A 27,287-nucleotide genomic window follows, 5' to 3' on the forward strand; every position below is an offset into this window, starting at 1 on the left:
TGCACAATAGAAATAAGCTGCAGATAATGTTGGAACAGTGTGCTGTGCACAATAGAACTCAGCTGCAATGAAATATGCTGTGAAGCAATTTTGGAGCAGTTTTTTTGGATAGCACGTAACAGAATGCTGATAAACAATTCTGAAAGCATGTGTGTTGGAATACACTGAAACATAATGCTTTTGAAGCAGGAGCAGAATGCTGATTGCAATACTGGAGACTGAATACTGGAACAGATGCTGGATGCAAATGGAACTAGTAGCCAGGGTGCTGATCTCTAGGGAAAGAAGTTGTTCTAGCAATGAACGGTCAGCAGTTCCTGGTTTAAATAGGGTGCCCTTAGAACTGATAGGCTGGATTAATCATGCGACCAGAGTTGCTGGAGACTGGTTTGTCAGAGCGGACAATGTAATACTGTCCAAGATGGATGCACCCATGATACAGAATGGAAGGAATTGCATGTTACAGGTGAGTGATTACAAGTCTCAGTGATGCCGCAGACAGACAGGGGGGACACAGATGACAGTAAGGTAACACAGATGGACCCAGTAACAGGGACTTACACCTAGATGTGTGAAACAGCCATTGTAATATCCCTGTACATGGCAGAAGTAGTTTAATGTGTGTTGGGGATGCTGCTTCAGTGATTGATGTAGAGCTGAAATTAAGCATTTGTGAAAAAAAATAAAATTTAATTTTTTGGTGCTTAACTCAAATACTGTAATTAGCTGCAGACAAAGGAAAGTAGTCAAGCTTTAGCCCTAAATCAGTATTACTCACTAGAATGTTTCTAAGAGCCATTAATAGGTCCTAACAAGTACAAGTAGGCCATATAGCCTAATTGAATTGCAAGTGCATAAACTAACTTCGCTACAACCAATGCCTGTAAAAGTACATATCATGCTTCAAGCAAAGCTGAATGTATGCTTGACTGCAGTGTGTATCTGGAATTGCGCACAAGCAAGTATGGGTGATATAGAGTCACAAGTATTTTTATTACACCCACTCTTATGACTGAAGGGACATGCACTACAAGTCAAAAGTTTTAGAGAACCTCTATTTTTCCCAATTTATTTTATTAAACATTATACAGTTTTAGGTCTCATTGTACTATGAAACGAAAGCATAAAATACATAAACAATTAGAGATAAAAAAGAAATCCTAGAATCAATGTAACACAATGTAATCTACATTTATTGATTAACCAAAGTAGCCAACTTTTGTAGATATAACAACTGAACACACTTGTGGCATTCTTTCTACATTGGAGGAAGTTCTTCTCAACACTGTTGCAGAAGTTCCCACAAGTGTGTTGCACTAGCACAGTGTTGGCTAACCTTGACACTCCAGCTGTTGTGGAACTATATATCCCAGCATGCCCTGCCACAGTTTTAGCATGCCCTAATAGCAAAACTGTAGCAGTGCATGCTGGGTTATGTAGTTTCATAACAGCTGGAGTGTCAAGGTTAGCCAACACTGCACTAGCAGGTGGCTTTGCTTTCACCCATCTGACCAGTTCATCCCAAACCATCTCAATAAGGTTTAGGTCTGGAGAACGTGCTGGCCATTCCATGTTTTGAAGTCTACCATCTTGTTATTTTCCTCATAGGTGTTTCTGACATAATCTTAAGATTTGTTTTGGGTCATTTTCTCGCTGTAAAATGAATGCTTGACCAATTAATTGCAGGAAGGGTACCAGACGGTTTAGCATGGTGCTGCAAAATGCTGTGATAACCCTTTTGGTTCAGAGTGCAAGTTGCTGACTTGGGACCCAGTAAAAGAGCCCCAGACCATCATTCTTTCTTTTTGGTGTCGCAGGTGTTTATTTACTAAGTGGAAGCTTGCAACAGTTTTGCTATTAAAAACACTGTTCTTTAAAATGTTGTGCCTTAACACACTTAGTAAACTAACCCCACACACCATGGAACCCTCCTTTTGTCAACTCAATGGTGTACATAAAAATATATAAAAAATGTAAATCATCAGTCCATAAGACCTTCTCACTGTCTTTAGTAGTCCACTGGCACACGGTCCACTGGTTCTCAAACCACTACTTGTTCCCTAAAAAAAAACTATTTTTAGCATGTTGAAATGTAGTTTTAAGCTCTAGCAGTTTACTTTTGTATGATTTAAGATCATTCACTGGACCTGAATTGCTTAAATTTCAATAACAACTGGAAAAATTTAGCGTTCTAAAACTTTTGACCAGTAGTGTACTTCATCTTCTGTTTACAAATTAATAAATCTCTCCTTAAGTATGCAGAACAATCCACATATTTTATTACTGACTGAGGCATAAATAGTTTTGGAAACATTAAAGTTTTTTTAGATAAATGTTAAGTAGAATCTGATTGGTTGCTATGGCCAACATCTCCACTTCTAAAATCCGCACATTAGTAAATATACCCCTAAGAGTGTGTGATTATTTCTTGTATATAAAGAAACAGATACAATATATAATTAGAAGTTAATTAAATAAACGAGGAAAAGAGTTATGGTAGTTTAGACTTAATACATATATATATATATATATATATACACACACACACTATCTCCCCCTTGCTCCTTACCCGTATCTCCAACGGTCTCTCTGCTGTCTCTTCATGGATATCCCAGCGTTTCTTAAACTTAACATGTCTAAGACTGAACTGGTCATCTTACCACCATCTTCCACTGCCTCACTTCCCACAATTTCATTATCTATTGATGGCACAACTATCACCTCTAGTCCCAAAGTGCGCTGTCTTGGAGTATTATTAGACTCTTCCCTCTCATTTAAACCACACATTCAGCACCTCTCGCAGTCCTGCCGTTTCCACCTAAAAAATATCTCCAGGATTAGACCCTTCCTCACCCAGGATGCCACTAAAACCCTCATCCACTCACTGGTTATCTCCAGATTGGACTACTGTAACCTTCTTCTAGCTGGCCTCCCAGTCTCTCACCTCTCTCTACAATCAGTTCCCAATGCTGCTGCTCAGCTCATCTTCCTCTCCAGATGTTCTATATCTGCATCTCCTACCCTTCAAGCCCTACACTGGCTCCCCTTCCCCTTCAGATGCCAATTCAAGGTTCTTACACTCGCCTACAATTCCCTCACCAAATCCTCTCCCACATACATTTCTGACCTTCTCTCCCTTCACACTCCCGCCCATCCACTTCGCTCAACAAATGCATGCTGCCTCTATTGCCAACTGATTACTTCCTCCCACTCCCACATCCAATATTTTTCCAGTACTGCTCCCTACCTTTGGAATGCTCTCCCTATCAGACTCTCCACCTCTCTACAAATCTTCAAATGGGTTCTCAAGACCCACTACTTCATCAAGGCCTTCCAGCTCTCATGCTAACCCACTTCATGCTCTTTCCTCCCTATCTTCCCCTTCTGTGTCACGCCGGTCTGTCTACCCCTCCCCTTTAGAATGTAAGCTCTCATGAGCAGGGACCTCTTCCCTCATGTGCTTCTCTTTACATTTTTCTTCGACTCTTTACTCCCCGTAAGGAAACCCAACACGTGACTGCCAACTCGCTGCTGCTTATTGTGAGTGCTTTAATCGCTATTGCAGCAATGCATATAAATCGTGTCCTTGTCCTGCACTGTAATGTACTGTAAGTTACTTGTTTCTTGTTCACTTATTAGTTCTATATACTATGTAAGGCGCTGCGGAACACTTGTGGCGCCATTTAAATAAAGGATAATATATATATATATATATTTATATAACTCAAACTTAGAGTACAAGAGCACATTTGGAACGTCGGAAACAACATGGTTTTCAAGACATTTTACTGTACTTCTCACCATGGATCCAACCCGGAAGATGTCTAATTCAGGGCTATTGAACATGTCATCCTGGGGGAAAGGGAAGGGGACATAAGCAAGAAACTATCACAAAGGGAGATGTTTTGGATATTTGAATAACATACTCTATCACCAATGGGTTTTCTTGAGAACTATGAGATAGCCCCATTTTTATGATCAGAACTTCTTTTACATAATCTTTATATAGGCTAACAATTTTCCTTAACATGATATTAATCCTGAAGAATGTGAAATGTCAGAGCCCTTCAAGAGGATGAGAACCTTACAATCTATCTCCAGCCATACCAATATGTAACTTTCCAATCTCGTCTGAACTTGGAAGCTAAGCATAATTGGGTCTGGTTTGTACTGGGATTGGGGACCGCCCATGAATACCGGGTAGTTGTCAGATGTAAACATAATAAACTCAATAAAAAAGTATTGGGCTCTAAGTCATGCTTCGGTCAAATGCATATATTTTAAATTGTTATGAAATTGTATTTCCTTGAGATTACTTTATTAACTGGTGATGCTCCAATCCAATTCTAATATACAACCTGATTTAGTTTAGCTAATATAGATGAGAAGAGTTGTTTTGAATAACTCTACGAAAAATCTATATATTTTTTTCATACATGCTCTAAGGGCTCGATTCAGACCCACTCAGTATATGCGTACACTCGCTAGATGCGTATGCAAATTCGGCAAAGTGACAGCAAGGCAGGCGATCGCACAGCAAGGCATAAGCATGCTCACTATGTCTTGACGTGCGATCGCTCTGTGTATGCAGACGCCCACCAGCCTGTCTTAAGATGCCCACTTATAAACGTCATCTCCAGGATGTGTGTGCAACCATCGGTACCATCAGTTTACCATCGGAAGCGAATGCAGCACTTGTGGCTGATCATACCCTACCGCAAGCACTGCGAGCACTTCAGTGTCAAATTCAGCCAGGTGATGTGTACTATGATGCTGCCTCTTAATTATGCATGCCTCTGAAACGGCATTGAGATGCTCAGGCACGCCTGTGTTGGCACCTCCACTCCCGCGTCTTCATAGACCAACCTCTGTCACCACCCGCAAATGGCTTCTCCTGTCACTCACTCGGTTGGGCAGTCTATAAGCAGCGAGCGTACATTTCCCAATCGCTCAGACTGGTTCGCGCACGCGCACTGCGATGTGTATGCATGCGCACAATGCAAACAAAGGCAGCCTGCAAGCGAACGCTTCCTGGCGAGTGGATCTGAATCAGGCCCTAAGTTTGGTTCTGAGAAAACCCTTCTAATTTTTACATTTATACATGCAACTGCTAACTTGTATCATTTAACATAAAGGAACTATTCAAGATGGCCACAGTCAGATAAATGGACTAAAAACAAACAGAATTTCCAATAAAATGGCTACCTGCAGTATAAAATTGCTACCTTTATTAAATATATTGTCAGAGGATGGGACATCTTTGAATCATGAACATAAACAACAAGTATGGATATGTCTTTATCTATGTCCGAAGGTGAGGCGGATATATATACATAATATAATTTGGATACAACAAAATGGCCACCTTTAATATGGATTATCAAAATGGCCACCACGAATGTAAAATGAGTGCACACGCACACCACACTCATCCCATACAGCACGGAAGTGACATCCGGCTCGCCTAAATGGACTGTGGGCAAATGGAGATGACGTGACCACCCTTTATGGGCGGAAGTGATGCCACTGCCATCCTACGAATCTATCTCCTGTTTACCATGAGAGATGATTTGCAGTGTAAATCGCCCTCAAGGGAAGGGTATAATATAATACTTAGTCCTGTTAGGAGGCACTATTGTGACTTTCTGCTAAATTAAAAAATCGCGTCACCTGTAAGTGACGTCATGCGGTTCCTGTCAGATCATGGAGTACATCAGGTAATTAGGTATAAATACAGGGACACCACACCACACAAGAAGTATATCCCCTTGAAGAGGTCGAGATACCAGATGAAACCCGGTTGGGACTAATGCTGCATACACACGTAAAGATGTTCTTTCCAACCATCCAACTAGTTGGCTAGTTGGAATGAAAATCTGGTAACGTATGGGAGTAACTGATGATGATGTGTAATGGCAGTGGTATGGGAGTAACTGATGATCAGCAATTTGCTCCTAAATGCCAGAAAACAGATGAAAATAGTCAGTCAGACAAGTTTGTTAAATGTTTGATCTAAACAATTTGTTCAAACAACAGTTTGTGTCCATTTTCCGGTGTTTGGGAGCAAATTGCTGACTGTCATTTGCTTTCATACCTTACCAGATTTTCATTCCAACCAATCAACAAGTTGGATGATTGGACAGAAAATCTCTATGTGTGTATGCAGCTTAAGGGATCTCAAGTTCAAGTTAGGAAGGTAAGATGAAGGCAGGATAAGCTAATTATCAATTATTTGCTTTTTAAACTCAATCTGACTTTCCATTTTTTATTATTTTTTTTTATGTATAATTCTATCAATTTACATGTCCTTTAAATGTGCTGTCCATGTACTTTTAGCCTGTATAAACCATCTTTGCACAGACATCCTCTGTTTAAGTTAAATAAATTGTGTTTTATATATATTATCCAGTAGTCTGTGTTTTTTTATGTAATGTTTTACACTAAAGTAATTTTTTATGCACTATGAAATACTTTATGCACTAAAGACACTGTGGCAGTATCACCAGAGATGGCACTGGTGAGCAGCAGATTCTGTGTGGGGCAGGAGAGATCTGCCCACACAGAGAAGAAAGGGATTCTGGGAAGATGTGTAAGGGCTGCCTTGTGGAGAGAGCTCAGGTGTGGGCTGATGAGAAGGCAGACCAGTCAGGCTACTGTTGGAGACAGTCTATGTGGGACTGTGGCAGCCAGAGAGCCCAGTGAAGCTGCACAAGCCATTGGGGGACCAGGAGACCTGGGTCTGTACCTGCAGGGGGGACCCCAAACTCTCAGGCTGTGTGACAATAAAGCAGTGGAGCTGCAGGCTGTGTGGCAATAAAGCAGTGGAGCTGCAGGTGCAGTGTTCCTTAAGACAGGCTGGGTGGGTGTCTGCATACACAGACCGATTGCACGCCAAGACATAGTGGGCATGCTTATGCCTTGCCATGCGATCGCCTGCCTTGCTTTCACTTTGCCAAATTTGCATACGCATCTAGCGAGCATACGCATATACTGAGTGGGTCTGAATTGAGCCCTTAGAGCATGTATGAAAAAAAATAATTTTTCATAATGTTATTCAAAACGACTCTCCTATAACTAGGATATAGGGAAGGCCACCAAGACTGACTGTTTGTGAGAGGCGGCAACCAACAAGCTAAGAAAGCTATACCAGGCCAGGAGGCCAGTGTCCAGTCCTGCATGTTGCAGGAAGATCCACCAATCACAGAGACTGTGACTTTCATGCAGGTTAGCTGCTTCTATAGAGAGGGTTCAAGAAGTGAGTTAGATGCCCTAAATAGGGGCTAGGCTGTTTATTATTTTATATTTCTGTTTCCTGGTTTGCATGCTGGAAGTAAAAGCACCATTTTCATTTATTCTACTGTAATGCCATGTGTGGACTCTAATTCTGCACCTAATCACTGCACCACTGACACCAATCTACCGAGCTAGATACCCCAAAGTTATCACAACACTTTATAGGTTTCTATGTGGAATACTATATGCACTAGGACACTTTCACTTGCTGCTTACAAATTGCTTTTAAAAACAAATTAAGTTTTTTATGAGGGTTATAACTCATTTATTTATTACTGCACATATGCACTCTCTCTCCAGTTAGGGCAATTATTCCTAGTTTTTTGATGTTGCACTACACTGAGCACTTTTAGGTGCTCAATATGTGTATATATGTGTGTGTGTGTATATCATCTGGGTATGAGAGGCAGGCAGTCAGGATGCCGGCAATCAAAACACCGACAGCGAAATCCCGATGATTACAATCCCAACAGGGGCTCCGTAAGCAGTGGCATAACTATATGCATTAATATGCAATTTGGCTCCCAGTGCAAAAGTTAAAAATGTGCTCCACCCCCCTAGACAGTTTGCAGTATTTTTCCTCCTTGTAGTAATGCCCCTTACACATTATACCACACATCGTAATGCCCCTCACACATTATTTTACACACCATTATGCCCATTACACATTGTGCTGCATACTGTAATGCCTATTACCAAAGTGCCACTTACATATTTGCCCCCTGACACCTTTTTATACCCCACAGTAAGGCTTCTAATTACTTTTAAATTACCTTCTCATTGTCAGGGGTCTTATACAGTGCCCCCAGTAGTGGCCCCCCTATGCAGTGCCCCTTATACAGTGCCCCAGGTAGTGGTCCCCCTATGCAGTGCCCCTTATATAATTCCCCCACTAGTAGTCCCACCATTGCAGTGCTCCCAGTAGTAGTCCCACCAGTGCAGTACACCCAGTAGTAGCCCCCCCAGCAATGCCCCCAGTAGTAGTCCCCTCCCCCCCAGCAATGCCCCCAGGAGCAACCCCCCCCGCAATGCCCCCAGGAGCAGTCCCCCCCCAGAAGTGCACCCAGTAGTAGTCCCCCCAGCAGTACCCCTAGTAGCAGTCCCACCCAGCAGTGCACCCAGTAGTAGTCCCACCCAGCAGTGCCCCCCCAGTAGTAATCCCCCCCAACAGTACCAGTAGTATTAATCCCCCCAGCAATGCCCCCCAGTAGTCCCCCCCAGCAGTACCAGTAGTAGTAACCCCCCCAGCAATGCCCCCAGTAGTCCCCCCCAGCAGTTCCAGTAGTAGTAACCCCCCCAGCAATGCACCCAGAAGTCCCCCCCAGCAGTACCAGTAGTAGTAAGCCCCCCAGCAATGCTCCCAGTAGTCCTCCCAGCAGTACCAGTAACCCCCCCAGCAAAGCCCCCCAGTAGTAGTCCCTCCAGCAGTACCAGTAGTAGTAACCCCCCCAGCAATGCCCCCCAGTAATAGTCTCTCCCCCAGCAGTACCAGTAGTTAACCCCCCAGCAATGCCCCCCAGTAGTAGTAACCCCCCCCCCCGGCCAGACAGACACACAAAAAAAAAAAGACCTCCACCCTCCACTTACCTTGATCCCCGCTCTGGCATCAGCTCCTCCATCTGGCGTCCTCCCGGGCCGGCTCACTCTGCATGATGGGAGAGCTCTCTCATCAGCCACTACAGGAGCCAAAAGATACCCAGCTCCGGCTGTGGGCGCAGCAGCCGATTAGAGTCTTTCTGACTCTCATCGGCTGCTAAAACGAACACACAGCAGCCAGCATCGGCGGCTGTGTGTTTGTTATGCTAATAGTGTAATGTGGACGGCACTTATGTACTTGTCCGCACTACTGCCCTGCCAGGGTGACTAACAGATGCTAGAGGTCCAGTAGGACATCTAGCATCTGTCTCCTCTGAGGCGGCGGCCATTTTAGGAGGGCCTTTTTCTGCAGATGGAATCTGCAGCCACAGTGCCCCATAGGCCCTCGCACCCCCAAGCCACCGCGTGGTCTGCGGGGGCTGAAGTTACGCCACTGTCTGTAATATGCTAACCCTCTCCCATTCACCTACTAACCCTAACCATCCCCGTTAGTGCCTAAACCTAACCCTCCCCCCTAGTGCCTAACCCTAAACCCCCGTGGAGCCTAAACCTACCCTCCCTGTCTGCAGCCTAACCCTAACCTCCCCCCACCCACAGCCTAACCCCCGGTGGAGGCTAAACCTTCCCCTGCGGCGTAAAGCTAAACTGGCCTGCTATATATATATATATATAGATATAAATATAAATATATATATATATATATATATATATATGTATTTTTTTTACAGAAAGTAATTTCCTTGTTACAGCCTTGAAATGTTAACGCAACATAATGACAAACTGGCAGAGGCTTGTTATCTACTGTAAATTGGTTTTGTGATGACAATCAATAAAAAGCGTATTATAGACATATTTTATGACTAAAAGAAGTGAATGAAGCTAGGAAAGGGCCCAGATAAAATAAGTCAATAAGTTAAGGGAAGTTTGCAATAGCATGTGCGCTAAATGAAGACCTGTATTTATTAAGAGCCTTCACTGTTCAGCTACAAAATGTTAGATCTATTAAAAGTTCTTAGGTGGATTAAAAAAAAAATCTTGTGTAAATATAAACGTCTTCAACAATAAGGCATATTTTCAGAATGTTTATATTTTCCACGTTAAACAGACACCTTGTTCTTACAGGAATGTAATTAATGCAATATATACACAAGTTATATTTCTTACATAATTTAAGATAAATAATAGGATGTTGATTAAATATTTTCCGAACAATTATTTAAGGAAAAAAAAAATATTTAAAACAAAACAATTCATATGTAGTAAAATATGCTGTATTTCTGCTGTCTGTACAATAAGTGTTATTATGAACAAGTTACTTTCCTGATGATGTACATGTTTGCAGATTTAAAAAAACAAACTGTATATTATCACAATTACAGAGTAGCAGAACAAACATCACATACTTACTGGTTATACACAAAAATCCAGTAACATTAGTAAACCATACACTTTATGAATACTGTAAGTGGATACATCCCTGTTAAACAACAGTTTGATGATCCAGTTGCTTGCAAAACAAAGAGAAATGTGCTACAATAAATGAACTTGCAGAAGATTGAACATATGGTTACATTAGGTTATAGGTTACGTTGGGGTTAGTGCATGAAGCAGCTGCAATTACTTGGCAATTAACTGACTTCAATGTTACAGGCCATGATCAATTACTGTTAAATGGAGATTCACAAACCACTAATGCAAATCTGAATATATTAATTGTAAACTTGAATAAATAGTAAAACAGATAAGTTTCCATGAAAAATGCCTACTCAACTCATACATAAAGTGGTAAGAATATATTTACTGTAATTTAACCTCTACTACAATTGTATTGTCTCAACCTCATGTGGCAAAGATGACACAGTGGTCAACAACAATTTGGGTTCTGATGGACGCTTTAAGTGTACTTTTTAATGCTGAATCCAAATTATATTTTTCCTATCGGGCTTAATTTTTGTCACGCTTGTGCTTGGATTTGTTTATGGATCCTGACTTGAGCTATGAACTGGACTGGGGTCAGAGTGACTGAAATTGGCTGACTTGAGATGTGATATGCAGGAATATCTGGGAATAGCTCTGGACTGAAATACTGGACCACCAGAATAAGACCGGATGTTTGAACACTGAAATGGAACCAGATTGGCGTGAACACCGGAATAGGACTGGATTGGCTTGAACACAGTAATGGGACTGGTGGTATCAGGTATCAGACTGGAACCAATGGTATCAGACTGGCTGACCAGTATTTAGGAAATTGGCTGAGACTTTAACAGAGGTGCGAAGTCTAACATGCTGGTGGTTTTCCCCAAAGACCCACTGCAAGGGAGTTTGGTCTTACCTGCGCCCGACATGCAGATCACGGTCCTCTGCTTGGGATTCCCTGTGCTGGTAACTGTCTACTGAATACCCTGGAGTGGATAGGACTTGATAGCACCGGGATGGGACCAGACTAGGTAGTACCGGGTTGGAACCGCACTGGATAGCACCGGGATGGAACTGTACACTGGAGCCAGCAGTGCAGCAAGATGGTTAACTGCACTTAAAGTCTCTAGAGATTAATATGAATTTGCAGGAGCTCATTGGGAAGCACACAGCTATGGGCAACATTGCTCTGGCAAGTGCAGTGTGCAGGGAGAGTCCTTATATAACCCCTGGCTTGTCAAGGATTGTCTGCAGGCATCATGTGACTGCATACTGGTCTCCTGTTGGAGGATGGACAGTCACATGACTTAGACTGTCATGGCTGTGCCCAGTACCCAGCATTGGAGGGAATTATATAAGCTGTCACAACATAAAGCTCTGATGTTCAGTAATTGTTAAGTAAAAAAAAACCCTATGAAAAACATCAAGTAGCAAATCAACTTCTTATGCGTAGTCCTTGTGGAGTCAGGACATAGGCAAATCATTTTTCAAGAATGTTCATAGAAAACTGAGTTTTGTCAGACTAGATTAATGTGTAGAAACTATGGGGAAATATATACTACTAAAATTCCAACTACTTGTTGCCAATGCCATAGCAGGTCACTTCCGTACCCTGTGCCATCTCCATACAGCCCGCCACCACTAACACATGTGATGTCATGATATCACAGAAGAGGGAATTAGGATTAGGAAAGCTGGGTGCCAGGTGGTTTTCCAGGCTGGAGGGTGCCCTTCCAGGTACCCCACTAGCTGAATACAGCAAACAACAAGGCAGTGACAGTGCTGTTCTCTCCACCTTGTGTCTTTGGCGGATCTACCATTTGCATCCCACTAGTTACAGCACTGCTTATTGTTATTATTAGCATATGCAATCATTGCAGATTTCTATACTTTCTCAAGTAATCTTCGAGACAATTACTGACACTTAGAAAGACTACCGATGATGGCATAATAGGGGTTCCAATCTTCAGGGTGTGCTTATGAGGAGGCTTTTCTTGAGGGTTGAGATTTGAGGAATTTGTCTTTAATTGAATTTTCATAAATTATCATAAGCTATTAACTGAATCATATGTCCATGTCTGGCCAGGAAATAGTGCAGCAGGTCTTTGTTTCGGGTTGAGTACGGGATGCTGGAGCTCGGGATCCCGGCGGTCAGAATCCCGAAGCCGGCAATCCAACAGTGTTAGGATGGAATTGTTATTTAATGCCGGCGGCTGAATAGCCGCAGAATCAAATACCAGCAGCGGAACACTGACAGACCTAATTCCTGACTGGGGCTGGTAAGTATCATAACCCAACCATCTCCCCCCTAACCCTAACCCTCCCTTAGTGGTGCCTATCCCTTACCTCCCCCCTAGTGCCTAACCCTAACCTCCCCCTGTTAGTGCCTAACCCTTACCTCCCCCCTAGTGCCTAACCCTAACCTCCTGCCATTAGTGCTGAAACCTAATCCCCCCCTCCCTGCACCCTAAACCTAATCCCCCCTAATAGTCCCTAAACCTAACCCCCCCTTTCCCTACCCTAACCCTCCCAGGGGGGTGACTAACCCTAAGTTAGTCATAACCCTCCTAATCATAACCCTCCCCACCACGGCTAGATGTTAAGACACCCAGCTAACCTTCATTCGGTATGCCCGGGTGTCAGGATTTTGTAGTGGGGCTAATGATAGGTGTCAGGATTTTGATGCCTATCTTTAGTCCCATGATGGGCTGTCAGTGTCGGGATATCATCAGGCGGGATAGCGCCTACCGGTATCTTGACTGCATCCCATTAAGAAACAGACACCTGTCGGTAAGTATCCTAACCCTACCCCTAACCCTCCCTCCCTGTTACCTAAACCTAATCCACCCCCATAATACCTAAACCTAACCCACTCCGCTAGTGCCTAACGTTATTCCTCCCAACCAAGCGCCTAACCCTAACCCTTCCCCTAACCCCACTACTTACCGACGGGATGCTGGGGGCCAGGATGCCAGCACCAGCATTCTGAGCGCTGACATCCCGACAGCCGGGATTAGAACTACATCCTGTTTGTTTGTAGCCTTGTCCATAAAATTCTTTGGTGTTAGAAATGTCACAAAATGTAATATAACTATTTATCTCCCAGTTTAGTTGTGTGTCATAGCCAAAGTTACTCTGCCAGGATGATATAAAGGACATGGTAAAAAATACACATAAGGAAGTCAGAAAATCTATATTTTTTAAAAAAATTTGCAGAAGAGAAAGTACATACTGTAGCAATAAATCAATGTAATACACAGGTGAAAAAAAAATGTGGTTAATTCAAGGATTAATGTTGAATTTAAGGAAATAAAAATCACCAGAGAATGTACTAAGAAGATGTAGTTAACATTCCAAGTTGGAACATTTGCCTCTACCTATCTTTTAATAGATGACTAGAACTATTCTGAAAGATGCATTTCACTGATAATACATTATTTGGAAGTGTAACAAAGAAAAAATATCTTAATAAATCATTACAATAAAGGAACTAATTAACTCTGGTTCGTTCACATATTCCTCTTAAATAATCTTGTATAATTATTTTAGAAAATCATTAGTATCAAAGGCATTCAATGTCATTACAGTAAGACTTCTCCCTCGATACTTCAGAGAGAAATTATAATTTTCTGAAGAGACCACGAATATGTGCAGTTCAGCTGGAAAGGAAGAGACAGACAATGCACAAGATATCTGAGTCTGGTTGGTAAAGTTCCACAACAAACCTTGATACAAGCATCTTTCCAAACAGCGCAGCTGTGTTTGCCTTTTTCAATGACAGACGTCCTGTACACAAAGTAAGTGCTTTCATCCCTAAGCTATTCAACATTTATAAAAGCAAATATATTTCATAAAGGACATTCCAATGTCCAAAATGATCGTACATTTCTTTATTAATTAGACCTTGCCTTTGCACAAATATTTTATTCTATGTGATCTGTACATCACTAGGTTGTGGTCATTTAAAAGTGGTATTAAACAGCTCATACTTGGGCAGATGTACAAAGCTCTGAAAAGTGATACATTGGAGAGTGGTAAACTACCAACCAGTCAGCTCCTAACTGTCATTTTTCAAACACAGCCTGCAACATGACATTTAGGAGCTGATTGGCTGGTAGTTTATCACTCTTCAATTTATCACTTTCCAGAGCTTAGTACGTCTCTCCCTCTGGCTTTATGCCCACCTTATCATTCTCTATATAATATGCCCAGTCATCCCCGGCTCTCATTTTCTGTTTAATGCCCCAACATGCCCCACCTGAAGCCCCAGAACTTGGGAGATATGTGAAAGCTTTGCATGTCATGAAACAGAATAAATTTAATCTTAATCTTTGCTATTTACCTGTAGCAGCCTACATTTACATCATGTGACATTCCACATGCAGTGACCCAATGCTATACTTGTACAAAACGAATCCCCCCTCCCCTATTCTTTAGCACAGGTGTACCAAGATAGACAAAGAAGAAATAGTGCATAGTGTATATAAATGAATGGAATATATACAACTCACCCATTCAAGGTAAAAGGATTGAGATTTTTTTTTTGATAGTGATAAGTCTTCCTGACAATGTCAGCACAATATAGGAAATTATTCTAGCAATGATGTCTTGTTTTCATTTCAATTCATGATCCAAATAATCTTGAAATTATGCAGAATTGACAAACTGGCAGTAATTGCCTTATACAATTAGTTCTCACAATGTCCAATGTACTGTACAACAAACAGGAACTTAATCCTTACTAAGATTCTCTGGTTCAACTTCAAACAAATGAGTTCTATAAACTTTGGAACTCCTTTGTCTGAATCAGTGACGTTCTAGAAAGAAACAAAAAATCTGCTCAAAGTTGCATCTTTTTCCATCTTTCATCAAATTTGCTTTTCTTTGATGAAATCCAAGATTTTTTATTTTTTTAAAAATTAAAACGGAACAAAAACATGGTGCGGTTTTCTGTAGTTTTAGGTGGGGCTGCAGAGGAGTTTATGGGCCCATTAGATACATATAATCTGTTTTTCACAATAAGAGATTTCTATAAATCCACATATACCCCAAAATTAATAGTACTGAACAGAAAATAAAAACAACTGTTCAACTGAGGTCATGCTCTTGGTTTGTTCTTCAATCTGCAAAAAATCTTTTAGGTAACAGATGATACAATAAAACAAACACTCTCAAGGATAAGCTACATTAATTTAAGTGTTAAATGTACTGGGCATCTCGGTCACATGTGAGCAGGCTCGGCTACAGGGGGGGACTATGGGAACTGCCGTACCAGGCCCCGAGATTTTAGGGGCACCGGAGGAGCCAACAGACAATACTGATTGTAATGAGTCAGACTGACTCATAGAATACACTTCTGCAGCAAAGAAGGAGGAGGTGATCCGACCCTCCTCCCCTCTCGTCTCCTCCCATGTTTTCCTCGAATCCTCACCCGTCTCCGACACTCACCTCCTCTTACCTTCTTCTCCTCTCACAGACAGCAGCTGCCTGGGGCCTGATGTCACACTGTAGTGACCAGCCCCAGTGCAGAAATTAGTGATGTGGCTGTTGAGCTCCTGCTACGGTCAGGAAAAGTTAAGTACTCACACTCACTCACTCTCTCCTTGATTTGATTCTTTTTTTCTAATCTCTTTAGCTATTTAGCAAAAATCATTACTTTTTGTTTGCAGATATTTCTACGCAGTCATCTATTTATTAACATAAATACCATTACGTGTCCCCTTTCTTGTCACCCTCTTCCCATTGTCTTCTTCCTCTCCCTACCACCCTATCCCTTTCATCCTTACGCTGTAAACTACTGCTTCTCCCTGTCATCCTCTGTTTCTCACTATTACCCTCTCCCTATTATCCAATGATTCTCCCTGTCACCCTGTCCCTGTCATCCAATGCTTCACCCTCTGTCTCTCCCAGTCACCCTCTCTCTGGTCAAACCTCTGCTATATGACAGTCACATTGGTTATATTCCTTGGCAAACAGGCGTCCTCCGATCTCCCTCGTGAAAACTGAATACCGACTGCAGTCCAAGGGAGGAGCAATTTCTTCAAAGGTTCCCCATTGCAGCGAAAACATATATAGGTAAGGCAGACTCTCAGACGACTAGCCTGTGCCAGCCAGGGACTCAGTGATTGGGGGGGGGCTAAAAAAATGTGTGTACCAGGCCCTGTGATTTCTGTTGCCAGCCCTGCATGTGAGAGGATGTTTTACCATTATATAGCGTTGCTTTACCAGTAGGATAACCTGCAAATTTATGAATCTCATCATCAGAAGAGGTGGCAATGTTATTATTTTGTTGTATGGCTACATTGTAAAATTTGTAATACTAATATTTTAAATAAAGAAAATAGCATATATGTATATAGGATCAATGCTGAAAGCTGACTTATAACCTATACTATAGGTAAATACAATTATTTATCTCGTCCTCATTAACTTCATCTGTCCATTTTTAGTTCGTAAAACCAACAGTTTCATTATTTTGTACATGATACATATTTATTTACTTGTTACTTGTTTATTTACTCATACAGTACGAACAATGTTGTCTTCTGTTTTATTTCTATTTACAAATAGACATTTTTTGTTAAATGTTTAATAGATAACATTTTGACAAATGAAAATAAAATACCAATTTATATAATAAGAGAACCGTTTACACAGGACTGAACTCACAATGGACAGAGACAATCCAACATTAATTTAAACATCATAGGAGATGAATCCAGGTTTGACCTTCATTTTCAAAGGACCATTATCACTCACAATTCCAAAGTACAAAAATAAGGATAAGAAAATGGCCTTATTTCCTGACCCCACTGCTGATCATCTGTAGCTTGAAATAAATTGTAAAAGCGCTCCAGGTAGGTATGGGGTAGTTACTAAAATATCTTCTATAAATGGTTATATTTAACCTTAATAAGATAAAGATAATGGACTCAATGTTCCTGCCTCCATATGCCAAGAATAATGCACTGTCCGTGTATTGAATAAAATTTGCTAAGAATTCAATCTCTATAATAGCGTGAAAGCTGGCATATGTGTTTTTGTAATGTGGACTTAAGTATTCAGATCAAACAACCGAATTAGCCTCTACTTTGGGAGTAAACCCCATTGACCCTGATGAAAGCTGCACATGGTATGTTTTGGTTTTTGCCTTAAATGTATAAAGGAGCTAGAATATTGTCAGCAAATACTGTACAGCTGAATGTTAATTCATATTTATAAATATAACTAGCATTGAGATCCAATCATGTAGAAACGCAAGAGATGATGATGAATAAACAAAAAAGTCTGCTTTGTAATAGAGCCTAGAGTCTCTTAAATAACTAATTTTAGATTTTTTCAAGTACTGGTTCCTTGTTCCGTATTGGATATACCGCATGTATAATGCTGGAATAAGGAGCGGCTATCATTTATAGCATTGGAGGCAATTTTAGTTGAAGCCCTGAAAACTCTTCAAATAATCCACAATGCATTTAAGATAATCAAACTTTATCTTTTAGCCATTCAGGGATTTTTCTGCAGGATTTTATAATCAAGTATACTTTCTGGGTTGCATCTGAAATTACTCAGGAATACGTACTACTGAGGCAAAAATAACATATATAAATCTAAGTAAAGCGTATTGCATAGGATGATACCAATCAAATTCCAGCTGTAATTTTCTAGAATATAGCAGACAAGTGATAACTGAATCTATTTAGTTGCTATGGACAACAGCTCCACTTTTGAGTTTTAAAAGCTTTAATAAATCTACCCCCCATATATGAATATCTCTATCTGGAATAGGAAAATTTTTTTCTGCTTCAAAAGTTTCATTGAATTATAAAAAAAATACTATAGAACAACTGTTTGGATTATTTTTACTTACATTTATCTACTCAATGTTTCTTTCATTTAATGCATGAAGTATAACATAGCCCATCAATATCTTTATTTATTTGGATATACTGTAGTTTCATTTAATCCCAGAAAGTTAATTATACCTGCTATACCTAGCAATATTTACATACTGTACTATGGTGCAATGTTATCTGTTTGCGGGCCGGTAAACATACACTCAATCCAATAATTAATTTAAAGGGCATTTAAAGATAAAAACGGAAGTTGGTCTATATTAAAGTTACTAAAAACAGTCACAAATATATACTGTACTTAGATTTGTATGAGCTTAGCGGTACTGTAAATTAAATATAGTGATCATGATCACAAAAATTTTGCACATACAATAGACTTACAGTTGGCTTCCTTCAGGCCTCATACCCACTGATGTTTATATTACCTGTGTTTTAATATTGTTTTTATTTCTATAAAAAAAATAGGAATATTCCCCACCAGTTTTGATTTTTATTTAAACATATTTTTAACTTTCATTTTGATTAAGAAGTAATTACAATGTTTTTTCTTCATATACAGACCTGGTATTGGAATTATGAAATATTCAAATTATTTTACAACTTTGCTAAGAGTATAAAAAAAGTGGTATGCTGCATTCAAGAACTTGTTTAGTACTCAATGGGAAAATTGTTTAATGTTACCTATGAGCAATTTAGAAAACTTCAGTTGTGACACATGTGGAGAGCTCATACGTGCATTATAGACTAATTAGGATACAGCCGGGTTACAGCATACTCAGGTTTATAAATGCTGAAAGGTTACAGTCACTATTAGTATTAATGTATTCTGCAATTCTGATGACAAATTTGTTTATTTTACTCTTAAAATGACCTTACCTTAGCTTTTAAGTTAACCAGGTTGAATAGAAAAATGAATCAGATGGGCCAGTAGCATATGTGCGCGATCATTAGTTTTTTTAATTAATTCTTTCAGGTTGTACACCAAATACCTAGATACTGTATGTCCAGCTAGGTTATCCACATTTGTAAATGAATGTCTGGATGTTTAATGGTCATGATGAATTATGCAGCATGTAATACTTGCTTATAATACAAATAAATAGCTCACCTCATTGACTGTTGTAGAGTAACTCCGCTGTAGAAAATAGGGTGAATTATCATTTCGGTCTCTCACCACTACTCGCACTACATGGGTAATGACACTGCCAACTTTTAAATTTGTGCATTGTATTTTGACACCGAAGGTCTGTATGGACATTGGTGGCTGTAGATAGAAAAAAAAGGTTGTAATTTTAACAGAAAAATATAATAAAATATGAAAAGAAAAATTGTATAGTTTCTGGATACTAATGGCTTAGCATCCAGTATTCTTGCGCTTTACTTAAAGAGGAGTAGGATATTGAGTGAATAGTAAAGAATTCCCCATTTATGCAGCTAGTTCATCTACCAGTACCATCTGGTCCACAAAAGCACACTCTAACAAATTATTGAACTGTGTGTTTGTAAGCAATGTATACATAATAAAACACTTGTTGCAATATGGTAGCACCTATCTGAATAATGTACCAAGGACAGGGCCTTCTCTTAAAAATATTTTTTTCACTATATATTACATTCACTACATATACTCTTTAACTTAACTCACAACACTAAACACATGTAATACACACAAGCTGGCTCTGTAGCACCCAGTTGTTATGCTGATCAAAAACTAATGTTTAGTATTTATGTTTCACGCTGGAATATATGAGAGAATGTCCAAAATCCACAGTCATTTGTTTAGTTCTTAGTGGATGTATATCTCTCCACTGGAGATTTGTGCAATGTAGGTGCTTGCACAGCCCGTATCAAAGTGTCCTTACCCTTCTGCAGATAGTTCAGTCTTAGTTGCCACAGATTGTAATATATGGCTGTTAATCCTCTATGGCTGTAGCTCCAGAATAATACCATGGTCCTGTACCAGCACACTGATGTATAGTAGGTCAATGGGCACGATTCTATTCAGCGCGATGTAAATAGCGCCGGGAGTGAGCTCCCGGAGCTATTCAATACATCACGCTGCCAAGTCCGACTAATGAGAGGGATGAGAGAAGAAATCCGACAAAAGTCCCGGCGCGAGGCTGTTTTCTGCCCTTCGCGCCTGGAAAACAGCCTCGTGCCGGGAAGTTAGGTCGGGGAATGCCCGTTATCATGCCTAAACACTCTGTTTAAGGCGCGAGAATGAGCCTTCCCCGACCTAACATCGCAATGAATTGAATAGCTCCAGGAGCTATCTCCCGATGCTATTTACATCGCACTGAATAGAATCGTGCCCAATGAAATAAATTGTGAAAAAATTGTTTTAAGAGAAGCCTTGTCCTTGGTACATTATTCAGACAGGTGCTACCATATTGCAACAAGTGTTTTATTATGTATACATTCCTTACAAGCGCAGTTCAATAATTTGTTAAAGTATGAAAAGCACTTGTCAACTGTTGATAAATTAAATATGAAATCACAATTTAATTTGCAATATTTTACCTTTATTTTACAGCAATGTATTGTATACACAAATTCTTATCACTCATTTCAGTTTCCGGATTGCCCATTAGCATAGTTGGCAACATTTGAAGATAGCTTTTAAGGACAAAGGAACACTTTGCTGCTAACAAGGAGCATCCCAGCAATTCATGCACAGAATTTAAACCACTTATATTCCCCAGAATGCCACATTTATGATTATAACATATTTTTTGCATGTAATAATTATTCTCTTGGCTTTATATTTAATTATTAATAATAAGGTGTCAAGTTCTGAAACTGAGGACTAAGAGCCGGGGAGTTAGGGTGAGCAGGAAGCAGCAAATGGGGTGGCTGTATATTTGTCTTCCTCATAGGCCAAACCCAGGTGTTGGCGAGACCTGACCTGAGGCGCGGAGTCTAACCCACCTGGTGGTCTTCACTAATGACCCCTCCAATTGGGATTTGGGTTTTGCCGCACAAAGTGAGCAGATCGCTGCCCTCAGGCCAGGTACCTGGGTTAGCAAGGAGGAGAACAACACAAAGAAGAATCTAGAAAGTGAGACTAGAAAGCTTCTTTGGAGAAGAACACTGAAGAATGGATTCTGAAAATGTGATTTGGTGATTAAGAGGAGGAGATGCATTCACTGGCTGGCACTGTAAATAGTACTGGAGACTTGCACTGTGGGTAATATGGAGGACTCGGATGCAGGTATGCACCATGGTTAGTGAGGAGGATCTGGACGCAGGTGTGCACTGTGGGCAGTAAAGAGGACCCAGACACAGGTATGTGCTGTGAGCAGTACAGAGGTTCTGAATGCAGGTGTGCACCATGAGCAATACAGAGGATCCAGACGGAGGCATGCACTATGGGAAGTACAGAGGATTTGGAAGCAGGTGTGCACTGAACAGTACAGAGAATCCAGACACAGGTATGCACTGTATAATAATACAGAGAATCCAGATGCAGTTGTGCACTGTGAGCAGTACAGTGGATATGGACGCAGGTGTGCACTGTGGGCAGTACAGGGGATCCAGGTGCTGATATGCACTGTGGGCAGTACCGAGGATCAGTATGCAGTTTTGTAGAATAAACTGGAGTCTCTTCTCTGAAGGTCAGTTCACTGATAGAGGAGGACACTAGAGAATGTCACAGGGAATCAGTACACAGGCTGTAGAAATCACTAGAGAAAATCACTGGAAATCCAGATGCAGATTTGCTCTGAGAGAGAATACAGGAGTCAATCACTAGGAACAAGCACAGCGAAGAGCCTGGGATGCTGCCACAGCAAACAGTCACTGTAGTAGCAAAGTAGTACAGGTAGTTGGTCATTGGAGAAAAGAATTGTACTGAGCGACCGCCCAATATTGAAAAACAAGGGCATTGCATTTATACATTTTGCTATAGAGAACATTTGCACTTTATATAAACAGAAATAGTGGCCCCCATTTATTGATATACGGCACTAGCACAGACTTTCTGTTACTTATGGAAAAACAGTTATTGCTGAAATTCATGAATAAAACATTGTTGGAGCAGCTGGGAGAGTGGGGTTATCTTCATACTGTAGACAGGGAGAAGCCCTATCTCTGATTAATACACCAGTAGCACTACTTAATTGTGTGTTATTTAGCAAATTTTCTGTATATATAAAACAATTCTGCCATAATCACTGTACATACTGTACTATAACAATAAAAGTATAAGGGAATAGTGCATTGAAGCGTTCATAATTAGTCCATAACCTAGCATTTGGTGACTGATAGAATTCTGATGTGTATTTGAAAAGCTACATTTGAAAACTGAAAGGTTAAATACCACACAATTCGCACATCAAGCAGTAGAAGCTCTGGTAACTATTGTTTTTCCACTAAACATTTTTTATCAGCTGAATGGACGAAGCAGAATTACAAGTAAAGTAACCAAAGTCAATTTAAGTACAGTCTGACACTAAACAATGTAAAGAACCACATGCAATATTACCATAGATTCAATGTTCATATGAAAGTATCACAAAATAAACATTTAAGCTGTGATGATGTTTAGATGAGCAAAGTTTCTTTTGCTTGAATTAATTGTATTACATTGTATTGTGTGCTTTATCTACTGTACTGATCCACTGAAACAGACACATTGCTTAGATGAAAACATTAACCCATGTTATCAACACATCAACTTATACCTTTTTTCCGACCTGGGTTTTCAGACATGGTTCCAACCCAGTATGTAGAAAAGGTCGAACACCGTTTACACAACACCATCGATCTGGGTTATTCTCAGGTCAGCCCCATTCACACTGAACCTGGGTCTGCCCTGCTAAACTTGTGAGGTCATAAAAAGTGGGAGGTGACTGCTACACAACCACCAATCAGCTCATTTTAGGCATGATCTAGGCTGGATAACCCGGGTTGTGCCATTTACACTGCACAATTACCCAGGTCCATCCTGGGTCCAACCCTGGTAGCTACCTGGGTTGGATTGCTGGGTCACTTGACCCGAGTTATTTTTCAGGGACCCTTTTACACCGAGCTGTGACCCAGGTAGACCCAGCAAAAACCCAGGTTTCTGCTCTGGTGTGAAAGGGGTATTACTGTTTATTATTAGGGTCATTCCATGGCAAATGTACCTATGAAGATTATCCCTACCTGCTGATTGTGCACTGTGGAGTCAGTGACAGTTGCCCCCACTTCCACTTTAAAGGCCATAGTTTTGCTACTATTGCATTTTGTGAACTAAAATCTTCCCAATGTTAGTCTAACATATTTTCCAACTTTGATGTAATACACCAACAAAACTGGAGATGGTGAGATGAGGACCCCTGGTCCATTTGACATGGAATTGCCTATTAATGCAAAGTGTTACTACAAAAAGGCTGTGATACATTCAGGAAAAAGTGTACATAAAATAAAAATGTAAAATAAAATCAAGCTATAAAGTCATAGTAAGGAAATACATATTTCAAATAAAATTTTAACATGTACTTGAATCCTATTCATACTCCAAAGAAATGTTCTCTTTCCTTAATAGTTGTCTTGATCAACATGTAACCTGCTTATTATGTCATGAAATCCAAAATTATCATTTAACATGATAATACTATAGGCATTTATTCATTTTAGGCACCAGAAAATTGGGAATTAAATCAGTGGCTGCAGAAAAGTCTGGAGATAGGAGCAACCTAGAATGACAGCATTAATTCGACTTTTTAAGCCAATTAGTGAAATGACGTGCAATGGAGAGGAATCAACAGATGTGAAAAATATTTGATCACCAGTAACATTTACTGGTTCTACTTTATAATCATTTGATTGCTGTTTTGTGTGATATTTTATATGACAGAATACTGTACATTTTGTCGACAGTAATGTCATTGACAGTCAAATTGTTGACAGCATTATGTTGACGTGACAATGCAGAAATGTTGGTAATGTTATATAAAGCTATAACTTGAGCATAAAGCATCATGTTTAAAGTTATAACGCTAACATAGTTAAAATATTGTAAATCTTTAAAACAGTGTTGACTCTATACCAGATACATAATGCGAGATTTTGAGATTTGACAGTATTTCTGTTGACGTAATGTCTACATCCATTGTGGTCATAGGAATGTACATGTCAAAAAATAGAAAACATCATTTTAAAGTACTGTCTGCTGTCATTTCATTCTTAATTAAATACATTTCATTTTCTTTGCTGGAATACTGCTAATTAACCACTTGCCTGGCATGGTCACATCATTTGCGACCACAACAGGCTGTGCGTTAATGGACAAAGGGCCTGATTCAGACCCGGTCGCTAAGCTGCGCTCACTCGAGGCAATTATCGCACATCTGCGCATGCTTCAAAGTACGCATGCGCAAACCAATCACTGTGGCTGGGAATCGTGCCCTCGTAGTACACAGACTGGACGCTACTTTGAGTGACAGATAGCGCCGTTTGTGGGTGGTGACAGGGGAAGGTGCTTATCAATGGGGGAGTGGATGTGCGAACGCAGGCGTGTCTGAGCATCAAAACGGAGTTTAATGGGTGTGAATAATTAGCAAAGTAGCGTCATTGAACACATCACTTGGTTGTTTTTTAGCCTGAAATGATCGCAGTGCTTGCGGTGGGGTAGGGGCTACCTCAAGGGCTGCGAGCTGCTCCGATGGCTCTCAATGTTACCGATTATTCATACACTTCCTGGAGATGACGGCTGCTAAGCTGCGCTCACTCGAGGCAATTATTGCACATCTGCGCAGTGAAGCCAGAGGTCCCTCTGCTAATGGTGGCAGCTGGAAGATTATCTTCCAGCAGCCGCCATTAGCAGAGGGACCTCTGGCTTCACTGCATCTCTGCACTTTCCCCCAATGTCTGTCTTGTTGCTGGTCACTGATTGGTCAGCACGGCAGGAACCCCCATAGTAAATATACTACCCCTCAGTCCCCCATTGTGTACCTGGTGGCTACTCAGAGGAGCAGCCAATGGAGAAATCAAAGTTGTGATGTTCTGAACATCGATGGTCCAATATATCAATGATCGATTTACTAAACATTGCTGTTAATGTTATGTGTTAAAAATCAAAACTTTTTTTTTTTTAATAAAATCATGTTGGATAACATTTAAATAGATGTTCTTGACCCAATTCAACCATAAAAAAAAATGAGAATTTCGGAGTGGGTTTTGGAAATAAAATTTGCCAGTTTAGTGGTTAAGGACCTTGGCCCTCATTCAGAGCCGCTCGTTAGCGGCAGTACGCTCGTTCCGAGCGATGTTTGCACATCTGCGCATGCGTACGGTTTTTAGTACGCATGCGCGAACCAGTCAGTGCGGCCGAAAATCGTTGGTACGCAATATAGCGAGGGCCTGCTATTTTGAGTGACAGAATGAGGCGTATGTGGGTGGTAACAGGGGAAGGTGCTTGAAAATGGGGAGTGGAGATCCGAACGCAGGCGTGCTTAAAGGTCAAAACGGGCGTTTTATGGGTGTGCATATTTAAAACAGCAGCATCATTGACCACGTCACTGGGTTATTTTATAGCCAGAACTGCTCGCAAATTTGTGGTAGCAAACACCAACCACAAGAATAGCGAGCAGTTCATACGCTGGTCGATGTACTCGATTAATCTAATAAATAGCGGACATGACGTAGGATGCGAGCGGCCAGGGGGCGTTTTTAACAAATAAACGAGCGTATGTTTTGCTCGCTCGTTCAGACTTAGAGGTGTGAACAGACTGCAATGTGCGTACGGATCATTTGAATAGCCACCCCTTGTTTTTAAACGAGTGACCACAAATAGCGAACGGCTCTGAATCAGGCCCCTTATTCAGAGTTAGGTGTAAGGAGAAAAAATAGGTGTAATAGCAAAAAAGGGGAAAAACCATGTTGCACTGCAAGTGGGCCAAATTTAAAATGTGCAGAGATGGTAAAGGGCGTGTCATAGCTTAATTGTTCATATTAGCAAATGGCAAAGCTTCCCAGTCTTTGCTTTTTACATGCAAAAGCAGCTAATAATTTCCCTGCATGTAAAAAAATTACATGCTTAGAATAACTGAGAATAAATAGACTGGATGGCTTTTAAATTAAAAGACAAGGTCAGACGTGATTGATAAATATAGGTTACTGGCTTGGTTACTCATGTTAGGTTGTAATTATTGGTGTGGTCCAATGGGCGTTTAGTAAGTGTTTATGATGGGAGGGGTTTATCGGTTTCTTAGAACTAGTTCTGCCTCTTTCTGCTGACTTCCCCACCTTCCCTTCACAATTGTGTCTTGTTTATTGGCTTTATTAATGACAGGAGAAAGCGGCAGTCCAGCCTGCTAGTGTCTGCAATTCCCTTTAATACACTGGGTAGGTTGATTTTATTTTACCGGGATCAGCGGCACCTGAGCAGGCCCAATTGTGTACTGCATGGGTGTCAAATTCCTCCCACTTGCTTTGAAAGGGATTGTATTCCCTTGAAAGTTTTGTTATCTCAAAAAGATACTCAGTTGTTAAAGAGTTAAGGGACCTATCCACTAGGCTACCTGAAAGACCGAACGACTAGCGTTCAGACCTTCAGGTCGCTGAGGTGCGGTGACCGCACTGAACGGCGTTCACTGAACGTCATTCAGTGCAGAAGTCCGACCTCCTATCTGTGAACATACCAAACCTGATGAGCGTCGTCAGGTTGACGGGCATGTTCCATATATAGTCGGGGTCAGCAAGGACCCAGCGTGCATGCGCATCGCTGGTCCTTGCCGGCTTTCCATTAGACGACTTTGTGAACAATGCAACCAAAACCTCCTGGTTTTGGTCGCATCATTCTAAAAGTCCTGTAATGAATAGGTCCCTTTAGTTAGCCCATGCAAGTTTTGTTATCTCACACTTGCCGTCGATAGAGGGATACAGTAGTTGGTCCTTGCAAGTTGTGTTGATTTGCTTAAGTTGAGTGGATGCTGAATAGCTGACCATTCTTTCTTCTATTGCTACCATACATTTATTAAATAGAGCTTCTGCCAACATAGATTTATTAAATTGAGCTAACACTTTTATTTACTTTTTTGTCTTGTTTTTCTAGTTTATTAATGTTAAGACAAAGTAATTTCTAAACTCTGACAACAGGAAGTATATACGCCTCTTGCATTAAAATATGGTTTATTCCAGGAT

The 27,287-nt window shown here is 40.7% G+C and overlaps 1 protein-coding gene across 1 annotated transcript in view; it reads right to left on the bottom strand.

Moving 5' to 3' along the window:
• The window catches only part of PCDH15 (protocadherin related 15), a 1,543,840-nt gene that overhangs the window by 977,324 nt on the left and 539,229 nt on the right, over positions 1 to 27,287 (bottom strand). Inside the window, exon 5 of the mRNA XM_088459638.1 lies at positions 19,270 to 19,425. Within this exon, the coding sequence (XP_088315764.1) occupies positions 19,270 to 19,425 (156 nt within the window). The remainder of the gene's footprint in view (positions 1 to 19,269; positions 19,426 to 27,287) is intronic.

The sequence above is a fragment of the Taudactylus pleione genome, unplaced genomic scaffold (genome assembly GCF_031769625.1).
Source record: "Taudactylus pleione unplaced genomic scaffold, aTauple2 ptg000918l, whole genome shotgun sequence".
Classification (NCBI taxonomy): domain Eukaryota; kingdom Metazoa; phylum Chordata; class Amphibia; order Anura; family Myobatrachidae; genus Taudactylus; species Taudactylus pleione.